At 48.7% G+C, this 13752-nt stretch overlaps 1 protein-coding gene across 2 annotated transcripts in view; it reads right to left on the reverse strand.

Moving 5' to 3' along the window:
- TLE5 (TLE family member 5, transcriptional modulator) overlaps nt 1-13752 on the reverse strand; it is a 99458-nt gene that overhangs the window by 16059 nt on the left and 69647 nt on the right. The window contains exons 7-11 of one of the 2 annotated variants that reach the window (XM_063147015.1): nt 11951-12137; nt 7892-7908; nt 3203-3304; nt 2229-2273; nt 857-997 (exon numbers count right to left, since the gene is read on the reverse strand). In XM_063147015.1, the coding sequence (XP_063003085.1) occupies nt 857-997; nt 2229-2273; nt 3203-3304; nt 7892-7908; nt 11951-12137 (492 nt within the window). Of the gene's footprint in view, nt 1-856; nt 998-2228; nt 2274-3202; nt 3305-7891; nt 7909-11950; nt 12141-13752 lie in introns of both variants that reach the window. The other variant, XM_063147013.1, reaches the window with a different exon arrangement.

Genomic DNA, 13752 nt, shown 5'->3' on the forward strand with positions numbered 1-13752 from the left:
CGGGTGGTTCACAAAAATTAAAACCATTTAAAGTATAAAACTAACAGTATAAAAACATGATACAAAATGCAATCTAAAAGCACAACCAGGATAAAATCAGCAGCAGTGCAGAAATACAAATTTAAAATGCAAATTTAAAACAGCCAAGTTAAAATTGAATTTATAGACTGTTGAAAGGCTGAGAGAATAAAAAGATCTTCCCCTGGCATCTGAAAGAATATAGTGTCGGTGCCAGGCGAACCTCCTTAGGGAGCTCATTCCACAGCTGGGGTGCCACAGCAGAGAAGGCCCTGCTCCTGGCAGCCACCTGCCTCACTTCCTTTGGCAGGAGCGCACGGAGAAGGACCCCTGAGGATGACCTTAGGGTCTGGGCATGTTTGGTTAAGGCATGGGTGGGCAACTGAATTGTGGTGGGTGGCCAAATGAGCACCCCGCCCAATCCTCCATGAGCCAAATGATGTCTGGCCTCCCCGGCCTCCACAACGTTTGCTCCCTGGCCAACACTTTGGGGTGATGACTGGGAATTGACTTCGCTGTACATGAGGCATCACGCAGGATTTGACATAACTAGAAGATTCCTCTCCCCACCTTCTCCTTAGGCCCCCAGTTGCCTGCAGGCCATCAGGACAGGGCTTGAAGAGAGTGGCGGGCAAGCCAAGCGAGGAAGCTCAACCCTCTGTGCGTCGGACTGAGGCAGACTGAAACAGTGGCTGGTGAATTTGCTCTGGGTTTCAGTCAAGGACTCTAAAGGAGGCCCGGCCCAGCCCAACACTCAAACTACTACACCATGCTGGCACCGTAAAATATTACCTCGGCTTTGGCTTCCCAAAATTAGCTAGCCAGCCTTGTAACTTACCAGACTCGGCTCCTTTCCTTTGAGCGGTGTGGCGCTCCGACTGGAAGCCAGTGAGGCTGGGCTGTTGGGGACCTCCCTCCGGCTAGGCAGGAGCTTAGCAGTGGAGATGCAGGCAGGGCTTCCATGTTCAGAAGGCGGATCCTGAGCAGAAATGAAAGGGGGCAAGGAGGGCAGGATGAAGGAGACGGACCTGCTGGCATTTGGTAGAATGTTTTGGCAACAGCAAGGGGGGCAGGACCTCAGGCCAGCAGGGGTGCAGGATAAGGCCCTCCAGGGTTCCCTAAAAAGTAGGGCTGTGCTCCGCTTCTCTTCGGATCGGAGAAGCAGAAGCAGATCAGGGTGCTTTTCCTCCCCTTAAGGCGGAGGCGAAGAGGATTGGGGGGGGGCAGCAGAGCGTCATGGAGCAGATCGAGATGAAGGCGGATTCTTCGCCTCGATCCAGAGCTCCGGAAAAAAGGTAATGGGGCGGGGGGAGGGGGGTCTTACCTGGTCCGTCACTGCCCGTCACCGGCTTCACTTCAGCCCACAGCTCAACCCGGAAGTGTAGGCCCACGGGGTCTACACGTCCAGGTTGAGCCGCGGGTCGAAGTGAAGCCGGCGATGGGCTGCGACAGACCAGGTAAGTGGTGTGTGCGAGGGGGGCCTTACCTACTAAAAAGTCTCTTTCTCACACACGCACACCAATTGCAGATATGTTTGCGGCTTGCCAGGGTTATGTGGAATTTCCCCCTCTCCAAAAACTTGTAATTACAGGTAGTTTTATTACTGGTAGCAAGAGCTTTAAACTAAGCTATGATGGTATTTTCGGACCGTCCCTTTTTGCTTTCGGCCCATCGCTGGAATGCCCCCCGCCCTCCCCCAGCGCTTCTGTGAAATGGAATTCAGCCCTTGGGTTGAAAGAGGTTGAACATTTAAGGTTCTGGGGGGTGGGGGTGGGGAATTCTGATGTCAAATTTTGCAACAAGCCTACATCACTGGCTGTGATGAGAAAAAGCCCAGTAAGAGGCATTACAGGGCTTGCTGCCTGACAGGCAAGGTGGTTTGCAGGCCTGTAGCCAAAATCTGTGTCGCGTTGAGGAAGTGGCCCCCCCTGAGGGTAGCCAACGTGCTTCCCGGGCCAGGAGGTCACTGCTTTTGTCCCGCAAGGCCTTCAGACGGAAAGGCCAGGATGACCCCGGAACCTGGCCTGGTGTGCAGTACTTTTTTTTAGCGCCCTTCCGCCTCGAAGGCGGGCAGGCAGGGTGGGATGAACTCGGCAACCTGCATGAATTATGCACGTTGGCTCCGCCATGTTTACGCTCTTGCATAATTTAACCCCACGCCCACAGGGGAATCGCTCTCGCCTGAAGCCAGAGGCAATCCCACCACGCACCTCATCCACTATCAGGTTGTAATCGCTTTTCTCCCCATCGCTCTCCTGCAAAAACAGAAACAGAAACAAATGCAAAAACAAACCGGATTTAATTCCTTATTTCATCCAGAGCTGAACGAACAGCCTGAATAAAGAGCTGATATTCATATGCCCCAATGTCAGCTTTAGGGTCACCTCCATGACGGGGAGACGCAGCCATTCACCACGCAAAAGCATTTCCCCCCCCCCTCTGAAGGGCGGGGGGAATGCATATTTGCTCAATATGCTTTAAGGTGTGACGCCCTTCCAGCCATAAGAAACTTGTGGGGACACTTCCACCCTCAGCGCAGCTTACGGCCAGCCCAAATGAACCCCATGTTCCCAGGAGAGAAGCTGCCATTGTAGCCCTACGCTATACCTCTATGCTGGGTTTATATCAGATAAGGTTTCACCCAAAGACTCCTGGAAACGTAGCTTGTCAAGGGTGTTCTCTCTTCTAGATCCCAAGGCTCCCTAAACAAGATCCTAGGGCTCCCAACAACAGAACAGGAGTTCCCAGGGCTCCCTGGAAAGCAGCAAAGTGGTTTAAGCGTTTGTGGTGTAGACATGCCTTAAACATGGATATGTTGCTTTATAGGTAATGTCTTATAATTTATTGTATTTCTTGCACTTTTATAATGTTTGTTCTCTCAGCGTGGTGTACGTAGCCCATTTTATCCTCACAACAACCCTGTGAGGTAGGCTAGGTTGACTGAAAGCAACTGGCCCAGGGTCACCCAGTGAGTTTTGTGGCCAGGCAGGGATTTGAATCCCCATCTGCCTGGTCCTATTCCGACCCTCTAACCACTACACCACACTGCCTCCTTCCACAATACTCAATATTGGTAGTTTAAAGCCAGGTCCTACAATTCCGGCTCTACAAAGCCGTGCAAAGGTGGGGAACCAAACGGAAATGGGGAAACCGTGTTCCCATCCAGCCCAGAAGCACCACTCACATATCGCTCCACCTCGTCTTTCCCGTCTTGCTTGCGCTTTGCCCCTGCGCTGGCTGGCTGTTCCTCATCTTGCAGGCTTTCGGGAGGAGACGCAGAATGGCTCTTTGGGGTCAGAGAGGGCAGAAAACAACACAAGCTAATTCACAGAAACAGTCGCAGCAAGAAATGGAAACTTGATCTAGTTCAAAATAGAGAGAAAGGGTCTCAGACGGGATTGTCCCAATGGCACTGCTTTGCCGCCACTGGACCAACTCCCAGGCTGTTTCCCTGGACCCAATTCAAAGTGCTGGTTTTAACACTGAAAGGCCCAAAGGGCTTGGGCCAGGCATTTAGCAATATGTAATTAGCCTGGGTTTGTTTTTGTATGTTTTTGTGGTTTTAAATTGTATGTTTTTGTGATTTTAATTTTTTGTATATTGTTTTTAAGTGTTTTTATCCAATGAAAACCACCCAGAGAGCCTCGGCTATAGGGCGGTATACAAATGTAAATAATAATAATAACTAATAATCTTAAGATCATCTTCTGAGGCCCTTCTGCACACATGCTCTTCCCAAATGAGGCACAGCAGGAGGCTAGTATGAGCAGGGCCTCGTTGGTGATGGCCCTCCAGCTGAGGAACGCCCTCCTCAGAGAGACTCACCTGGCAGTGCCAGGTTCTGGAGGGCCCAGATCAAGACACCCTCCATGGGCCCCCTCCCTCAGTGGTTCTACCTTCCCACCGCTCTCGGCGGCAGCCCAATCACACCTACCCTTGACGCCAGCCCTGTCACCAGGCTTTTACCTTGCCATCTTTTGGGCACCATTGTTTAATTTTCCTCAGGCTTTTAGAGTCTTTAAAGTGTTGAGATACGTGACTTCGGAGCGGGGGAGTGCTGCGTGATCTCCTGTTGATGGTTTCAAGCTGTATTGGGTTTTATTCTTTTATTTTGCTGTTTGTGTTTTTTATCATCAGCTGCCCAAAGAACGTCTGTTATTGGGCAGCTTATAAATATTATAAAACAAATCCACTTTGACTTTTGGCCTAGACATCTCCTGCCTATTTTAGATAGAAACTTCTTTTTTATACTCATATTTAACTGTGTATATGTTGCAATATAAATAAATAAATAATAATAATAATAATAATAATAATAATAATAATAATAACAAGTGCAGGAGAATATCTTAGTGGATACAAATCTCCCGTTGAATGTCTTCTGTCTTTTTTTAATAAAGCAAGTTTCTAGCCCTGGTGAATGTGAAGATCTGATTGACATTGTCAGCAATCCTTGATGATGTTTCGTAAGATCCAGAGTTGGCAGAGTAAGATTCCCAGCAGCTACGACATCCACCCCAACCTGCTGTCCTCCAAATGTGTTGGACTTCAACTCCCATCATGCACAGCCAGCAGAGCTAATGATGGGAGGTGTACTCCAATGTCTTGAGGACATTGGGGAAGGGTGGGTTGGGAGAAGGCTGTCAGAGCAGAATTCTGTACATACCTACTCACACAAGCCCCATCGAGTTCAATGAGGGTTACTACCAGGTAAGAGGGGATATGGTTGCACCTTTAGCAGTCGTACCTTGCTCCCACCCCCTCCCCTAGACAGGCAGAGCCAGAACCAATGATGCGAATGAGTGCGATACCGCTGCAAGAAACGCAAATGCTATTTTGGGCTGCATTAATAGAAATATAGCTTCCAAACTGCGTGAGGTCCTGGTTCCTCTCTATTCGGCCCTGGTTAGGCCTCATCTAGAGTATTGCGTCCAGTTCTGGGCACCACAATTCAAGAAGGACGCAGACAAGCTGGAGCGTGTCCAGAGGAGGGCAACCATGATGACCAGTGGTCTGGAAACAAAGCCCTAGGAGGAGAGGCTGAAACAACTGGGCCTGTTTAGCCTGGAGAAGAGAAGACTTAGGGGAGACATGACAGCACTCTTCAAATACTTAAAAGGTTGTCACACAGAGGACGGCCAGGATCTCTTCTCGATCCTCCCAGAGTGCAGGACATGGAATAACGGGCTGAAGTTACAGGAAGCCAGATTCTGGTTGGACATCAGGAAAAACTTCCTGACTGTTAGAGCAGTACGACAATGGAACCAGTGACCTAGGGAGGTTGTGGGCTCTCTCACACTAGAGGCCTTCAAGAGGCAGCTGGACAAACATCTGTCAGGGATGCTTTAGGGTGGATTCCTGCATTGAGCAGGGGTTTTTACTCGATGGCCTTGTAGGCCCCTTCCAGCTCTGCTATTCTATGATTCCATGATTCTATGAAAAAGAAAATACGCAAATCTGAAAGCAAAATTTATATTAGAATTTTGCAATTTGTTCCTTTTTTAAAAAAAAGGAGCATGTTTCTTGATGATCTGTTCTTTTAAAAACCAAAGGAGAGAGGAAAATCTCTCAATAAAAATGAGGTACACATTTGCAATATTCTGCAAGCCGCTTCTTACCTCCATTCCACCTTTTTAAAAGAAATAAAATTATATAGTGGTGGAGGTGGTTGGGGGGAAACCTCCAGTGCACACACTGAGCAAACGAACTTGAGCAGATAGCGGCCTGCCGGTGCCTGACACAGAGAGAATGTTTGTACAGTGGCTGAAATTAAAACAACAGTTGAATAACTGCAGCTCTGCCCTGGACTTGAAAGGAATCCTGTCCTGCCCCTTTGGGGAGATAATGAGGCGTGACAGCAACGGAAAATCCCCATCAAAGGCAGGCCCGGCTGTTCACTTCCACAGCCTTAACCAATGCGTTGCTGGAAGAAGAGGCAGCAGCTACAGAAAAAGCACAGCTTAAAAATTATTTAGAGCCGTGGTTCCCCCACACCCTGCAGAGCAGCTGAATTAACAAATTGGGGGGGGGGGGCTTCCTACAAATCAAAGCACGTGAATAACTCATAGCGTCACCCACCACCCCCATTTACAAACTCTCATGCACCCCTTTGTTTAGAGCCATGAGGACTGGAATCTTTAGAGGAAAGATGAAGTTTCTACTCAGGGGTAGAGGGTCTGCTTTGCATTCAGCTGTTCTCTCCAAGCAGGGTGGATGAATGTGTTCCATATCTAGCGGACATAAATATGAAATGCACAAACGCTGCGAAACCCCATCGTTTCCCGTGTGCTACCTCAGAGCGTGCATCTGGCAAGCTTCACTCGGAACAGAAAATAGCACGAATAAAAGGTATTGTTTCCACCACCCCTCAAGTATATTTGGAACCGAAAGAGAACACACACATCTCTTGAAACTGCAAGAGCTGATGGAGGATAACTGAATCCCGTGCCCAGTGGGAAGGCAAGAGCCCTTGGTGATGCGCAACAGTTTGCAGGTAATGAATTATTTGCACAAAGTCAAAAGGAGAAAAATTATCTCTCTCTGCCTCTTGCGCGTACGCGTACACACACACACACACACCCCTCTGCCAGAAGTAGCAAAACACCAGATCTATGAAAAATGAAATGCCAAATTGGAGAGGCCTTGGGTGTGATCCAGCACAGCACCGTACGCTCTTACAGTGTGAATGCACAGAGACCACGAAGAAGAACTACCCATTTCTCAAATGATTTTTTTAAAATGCCTCATCTTCCAGATAGGGATCATCTCTGAGGCTCCCACCTCTGCCTCGCCAAAGGACAAACGTCAGAGCATAAGACTCCCCGCTGTATCCGACCAAAGCCCTCTTCTCCCCAGCACCCTGTTCCCACAGGCAGGACATAAGGGTAAGAGCCCCCTCCTGCTGTTGCTCCTTAGCAACTGGTATTCAGAGGTAGCCTGCCTGTAAAGCTGGAGGCTTGATAGATCAGGGGAGCCACAACCTTTATGGGCTGGTGTGTGCATTTGGAATTTGCATAGAGTGTCACGAGCACCCTCACAAAATGGCTGCCATGGTGAGCCTGTCCGGTCACAAAACACTTATTTCAAAGACAGCAAAAGGCTGAGACCAAAAGAAAAGTAACTTGTCCCAGATCCTAAGTATAAGACAGAGGTGGCCTCTGAGCAACAAAACACAAACCAAATCCAAATAAAGAAGGCACTGGAGGACAGAGCTTTGCTTTGCAGCAGGCCAAAATGGTAAGAAATAAAAAATCAAGAGCCTGGTGGGTACCAGCAGTCCATGAACACAGTGGCACCTATAAGCACCAAGGTGAAGTCACCATCGAGGAATCACAACCAGGGGTCATTATTGACAGTTTCTCCCGTTCTAAGAATTGATTGAATTCTTTTTTAAAAAAAAAGCCATCTACATTTGCTGCAGCCCTCACCGCACAAGTCAATTAAACATGGCGGAAAGACTTTGGACAACCACCAAAGTGGGATGCTTTAGGGCGGATTCCTGCACTGAGCAGGGGGTTGGACTCGATGGCCTTACGTGCCCCTTCCAACTCTACTATTCTATGATTCTATGACATCATGTGCCCCAGATCTTCTCTTCTGAATCTCAGTGGCCCATAACTTTATGGACAGCATGAACTCACATGGTTCATGTCATGGTATCCCAGGCAGGACGGAAAAAGACCTCTTCTGCCTGAAACCCTGGAGAGCCATTCTGCCAGTCAGTGTAGACCATCTTGAACTAGATGGACCAAGGTCTCAGGCAGTGCCCAGCGTTCCGCAGAATTTGAGCTGCCTTGAGAAGGAATGACCCGAAGCCTGCACACGCCCCCTTCGATCATAACCAGTCACTCGTGGCTTTCTCAAGACAACTTACCCGGCTCGAAGCGTGCTCTGGAACAGGCCAAGCCCAGCAGTCAGTCATTCAAGGGAAAAATACAAGGAAAGACAGACATCAGATTAGATCTCCAAGCGATAATATAATTACGTGGCTAAATATAACTAGAAGGGTTGTGTGGTGGGCAAGGAGGAACATGAGCAGTTGCATTAATGCAATGTTTGTAGCTTGACCAAGATGTGATATGAGGGTTGGGGAACCAGGAACCTTCCAGGTACTGTTGGGCTCAAACTCCCAGCATGGCTAAAGTTCAGGGGTGATGGGATTCGGAGTCCAACAGATCCCTGGTTCCACATCCCTGCACTATGCAGTTAAGAGTGAATTTCATCACCAGCAAAGAATTGCAATCAGCATAGCCTGCTCCCGTTACTCCCCACATTCCAGCCAATGAATGAAAAGGCCTTGGATGACTGACAAGAACATGGATACCTTACTTTTTGTTTGCTAAAAGGGTGGGCGGGGTTGAAGGCAAAAGGGGTGGGGCCAAAATACCAAAATCACCACCCTATTTTAGCTTAATGCTCTTATTGCCTGTGCCTTCGGAGAGGCATAGGAACCTTTTAGAATGGTGGGGGGACTGCACAGAAGCCAGGAAATAACCAAATTATCAGTGGTCAGGAGCGAGGGGAAGGGGCCGTAGATTTCTGGGGAACCCCAGGGGGCTGTATTTGGACCCTGGACCTGAGGCTCTGTGCCCCTGCCTTAAAAAGGCCAACCAGATTGGAAAGCACCCATACTTGGTTGCCTGGTGATTAGCCCTCGTAGGCGACCAAGCCCCCGTCTATACGACAATGGGATTGCTCCTCATTAAATATAAACCCAAATTTTCGTTGATTTGAATCTAGGTAAAGAGCGTCACACTGCAGCAGCAACAACGATTTATCTCCTAATTTATTTTTTAATAGTGCAGTTATAAATGCGCACATGCGCATATACAATGGTACAATGCTTCCAAGTAGAGACGATGAAAGTTATACATTTTATATGCGGAGCTCTGCAGATTCATGTAACAGACAAACCGGGAGGGGGGGAGGGACGAGGCAGCAGAATCAGAGAAGTCAAACTAAAAACGGCGCGAAGGAACAAGGCAGCCGATAGGTAGGAAATAGGGAAATCAGCCAATCACACTGTCCTACCCTCCAAGCTCTGCCCACATGTCAAAATGCGATTTAACTCCCCCAAAGACACATAACCACAATGCGGGGCAAACTCGGACGTGATCCAAAAGTCGCGGTAAATCGCTACTATGAATCTGCGCATTATTGCGTTAAAGACCCGGCGCTACGGTGAATGGACGTCTGTGGCATGTGTCCTGAAACGCGAATCTGCGCATTTAAGTTGGGGTAAACAATTTAGAAGTAAACATTTTAGAGAACCCGTATTTATAGACTTTATAGCCCGGTCCCAACCTTGGTGTAAAGGTTGAGAGAGGGAGGGAGGGAGGGGGAGAGAGAGAGAGAGACCGCTCTTATTTCCCTCCAGATTAAGGCGGATGCTTGCCAAAGAGAGAGAGGTAGGCTAACAGATGCTGGACAGAGTCCCACAATGCACTGCAGCCAAGAAAGCTTTCAAAAGACCCTGCCAAATGTCTTTGGCTTTGATCAGGCCTGCATGCAAAGTAATCCGTAACAAAAGGGGGAACAGTCCCCGCCACCACCAATAACACGCACGCACGCACGCACGCACGCATGCACGCACACACACACTGCTGGGCGCCAGCTGGGGTGATTCCAGGTTCCATAGGGATCTCGGTGCAGTTTGCACAAGGTTCTTTTCGCTCCACAAGTCTAGACAAATCCGTCCGTTACTCCAAACCTGCCAGCAAAATTATGGCACTTTCTACACCGAGCTGCGTGTGGGGGGTGGGACGTCTGCCAGGAAAGCAGGATTTTGTGCCCTGAATAAATTAGACAAATTCAGCCAATTTTGCACAAATTTAATTCCATTTCTGCTCGCCACCAGGAAGGGAAAGGAGCCCCTTGGGGCTTGAGAAATCGTATCCAGAAAATGCCGCTGCCGTCTGAGATTTCACTATGTATTTTTGCAAGCCTAAGGGCTAGAAACTTAAAAGCAACCAAAGAAGATGTGCAGGAAGTGAAATTCTGCAGTCCTATTCTGTGCTTTTTTTCCTGAGTCCTTGAAGGAGCCTTGATTGCACCCTAGGAGAAATTGCGCGCATATCTTTTTGTACTGAAATATATATTCTGGATAAACTGGAGGAAGATTTTGTACTAAGTTGTAGGTTTCTGCCCCGCACTAGAACAATACATTAACTGGGAATTATAAAGACATCTCTGTGTTGGGGAAGTTCTTCTGCAATGCACAGAGCTGTAGCCCAATCCATCTTGAGAATACCAGATTTGATGTGACTGCTCTGCAAGAGAAGGCAAAACAGCTGCCTCCTGCTTTGGGAAGATATTTACAGATTCGGAGCAATTTTTCCCACCCCACCCATCAAAAAAGTGAATTAAGGTAGTTAAGAGTTCCTCTAATCACATGCAAAGTGCTCCCCTCACCCCATTATTAAGTATCCGTTACAACCCCCCCCCCCAAGACCCTTCTTTTCCTGACCCATCAGGGATTGTGGGTGAGGACGGTCATGTCTTTGAGGTTGGATCTCAGCACCTCTCATTTTAGCAATTATCTGCCCCACGCTGTGGCCCTCGCACCATGCAGCTGTTCTCCAGGTCAAAAATAGCATCAACCTTCCTGGCATTACAGGGACTTACTTAGTCAATCGCACCCGCACCCCCCGCCCCGCCCCGCCCCAATTCTTCTCTGGCCCAAACAAACAGCTGCAGTGTGGGTGGGCCGGTCTACAATAGAGCCTTGCTGGTTTTTCATCTTTTGCCTCCTTCTTTCCCCATCTAAATTTAGAGTAGATTGTAAGGTCTTTCTCTCTTTCTCTCTCTTTCTTTTCAAGTTTCTCTATAAAGCACCGTGGACATTGTTGGAGCTATATAAACACCACAGTTCATTTAAAGCACACACACACACACACACACACACACACACGTACGTAAAAGCTGACATCTGTCCAAGAAATAAAAACTCAGGATGGGGGGGGGGGTTTGTATGAAAATAAAAGAGATCTGCTATGCAAAACGCCCAGATCCCCAGTATAATACTTTAGCACCGTTTGACCACAAGGCCGAACACCCAGGATTGGGGTGGTGGTGAGAATACATGCAAATGAATGGGTGGAGCTATGCAAAATCCAGGCCCCACTCAGGATTGGGGCGGTGGTGAGAATACATGCAAATGAATGGGCGGAGCTATGCAAAATCCAGGCCCCAACAAAATCCAGGCCCCACTCAGGATTGGGGTGGTGGTGAGAATACATGCAAATGAATGGACGGAGCTATGCAAAATCCAGGCCCCACTCAGGATTGGGGCGGTGCTGAGAATACATGCAAATGAATGGGCGGAGCTATGCAAAATCCAGGCCCCAACATTCCATTGCACTCCAGCAAGGACAGGACGCGGACTATGTAAATAAGCTCAATGGTTACCGCCCCCCGCCCCCCGGCATCCCAATATTATCCGGAAATGCCACCGTGCCTTAAGTGAATTTGAGAATGCAAAACTACGCATGCTCAGAGTATTTGGGTTTTTTAAATCAGGGTTGGCAAACTGGTTTTGTTGTGTGTCGTGTTCTAATGTATCAGGAATGTAGAAGCAGTTGTAAAGCATCGAGGGGTGGACAGAGGGTGAAGAGAAAGGTTCTCTGCACTCTTCACAACTGCAGTAATGCAGATGCCCATCTAAAGGACCCCCTCCCTCCCCTGAAATCCAGCAAGACCATTAAAGGCACAATCCTTTGCCTGTTTAGACAGGCTGGGGAATGCTGGGAGTTGTAGGACATTTCCCCCCTGTCTGAATGTGCACAGGCTTGCAGCCTTTCGTGGTCTTGCCTAGAACTCGAACCCAGGACTTGGTGAATAATTTCACGCACCCCAATTAACAATTCCCCCCCACCTTGACCTCCGATCGCGAATCTCAACCCCCCCACCCCCCAGCCACTTTTAGGCCTCTTACCTCGACTGGTCTCGGAGTCCGGTGCTCCTCTTTCGTCCTTTGCCCCAAGCACAGACTGAGCCGCCAACGCCCCCGACAGCGCCAGGAGCCCAGAAGCGGTGCTCACAGCAGTCAGGCTCTGAGAGCCCGAAGGGTGAGGGGTCAACGGGATGGGAGGAGCATGATGGGAGAGGTGTTGGAGCTGCTGCTGCTGGAGAGAAAGCAGAAGCTGCTGGGGGTGGTGGAATCTGACTGGTGACACGCACACCCCTGTCTTCCCCGTTCCCCTGTCAAAGCACCAGTTTGGAATTTTAGCCACTTCCAGATAGTTGAGCATTCCTCCTTGCCAAAAATGTCTCTTGGTGACTGAGGATTTATTCAGTTATCTTTTCAGCAGGGTAAACTTTGCAAGAGATGAGCTGCTTCTTGCAGAATCCTTTCAAGACCTCAGCAACTCATCTCTTGCAAAGTTTACCTTGCAAATTAATTTATAAACAGGATGTTGGACTAGCTAAGGCTTTGGTCTGATCCAGCAGGGTTCTTAAGTTTTCGTGAACAAAACACGCCCTAGCTTCCTTGTGTTAGTCCTGACTGTTCCGCATCCAGGTAGCCGGTTGCGCCACTGATGTTTACGAGGTCTTCCTTGCTCCACCATAAGCAACCATTCAGAGGAGATCAGTAGGCTTTGCAAGAGTACAAGTAGTAGGTGAAAGCAAGAGCTCAGCTGCTGATTAAAAATTAGCACATGTGAGCTTTGCAAGAGGTAAGTGGCATCTCAACCACCCCTCTCATAGACCCAAGAGTCTCAACTCAAGGGTGTGGCTAAAATACTCTAGAACTTCTGTTTTGTATTGACAGGACAGACATTCTGAAACTGCGCTGTGAAAAATAAATACTTTTAAAAATCTGCAAAGTTCCTGTGAGCCCAAAGTACTTGCCTACAGAGGAGTCTGCTCACTGCACCTCTGTGTGATCCACTGCTCTCATCTCACCTCCATTTCACTTAAACTCCAGTTGGGCCCATGCAAGGGGATCATTTGACAGCTTCCAGTACAGAGAAGCAACCGGAGGGTTCTCTGGTGACAGCCTTTCCCAAACCTGCTGCCCTCCAGTTGTGGGGCTACAACAAGAAACATCATCCAGCCCCACACCAGTGGAAGCTGGTGGCCCCGATGTCAGTGGGACAGTGAATACACTCTGGATTTCAGGCAGAACCAGTATGAAATCTAAAGGAGCAGGCTCAAACCCAGAGCAGATGCATCACCCCACTGACATGGGAGTCCCCAGTCTCCACTGCCCTACACATTTGGCAAAGTCTGAGATGTGGGCAAGCCTCCTGCTTGGATGGAGGAAAGCCCAAAACAACAACAGAGATGCAACAGGCACCCTCCATCCGGGGGTGGACAGGATGTCAGTTAAGTCAGCTTTTCATCAGCCACGATTGAAGGATCGGAGCCATCCCAATGCAGAGGGGCAAAAGTAGACCTACTTCCAGAGGACGGTGCCACAGAGAGTCAGTGTGGAATGCTGGCTAGAGATTGGGACTAGGATCCAGAAGACTTGGGTTCGAATCCCATGCTCCAGCCATAAAGCTCACTAGCTGAACCTAAGCCAGCCGTTTTGAGAAACACGGCTGGGCTGGGCTCCTCAGCGGGCAGGCTGTTTACACCTGGTGGGCTGTTAGAGCCAAGTTTGCCTCCAGTTTGAATTCAGGGAGACAGACGAAGCAGCTCTAGCTACGTAAAGTTTGAGAAACACATAAAGATGTAAAATTTCCTGAAATTTTGAAGCCGTGGAAAAAACCCGTTTTTTTCCCAGGTTTT

This window comes from Elgaria multicarinata, chromosome 23, assembly GCF_023053635.1.
Source record: "Elgaria multicarinata webbii isolate HBS135686 ecotype San Diego chromosome 23, rElgMul1.1.pri, whole genome shotgun sequence".
NCBI lineage: Eukaryota > Metazoa > Chordata > Lepidosauria > Squamata > Anguidae > Elgaria > Elgaria multicarinata.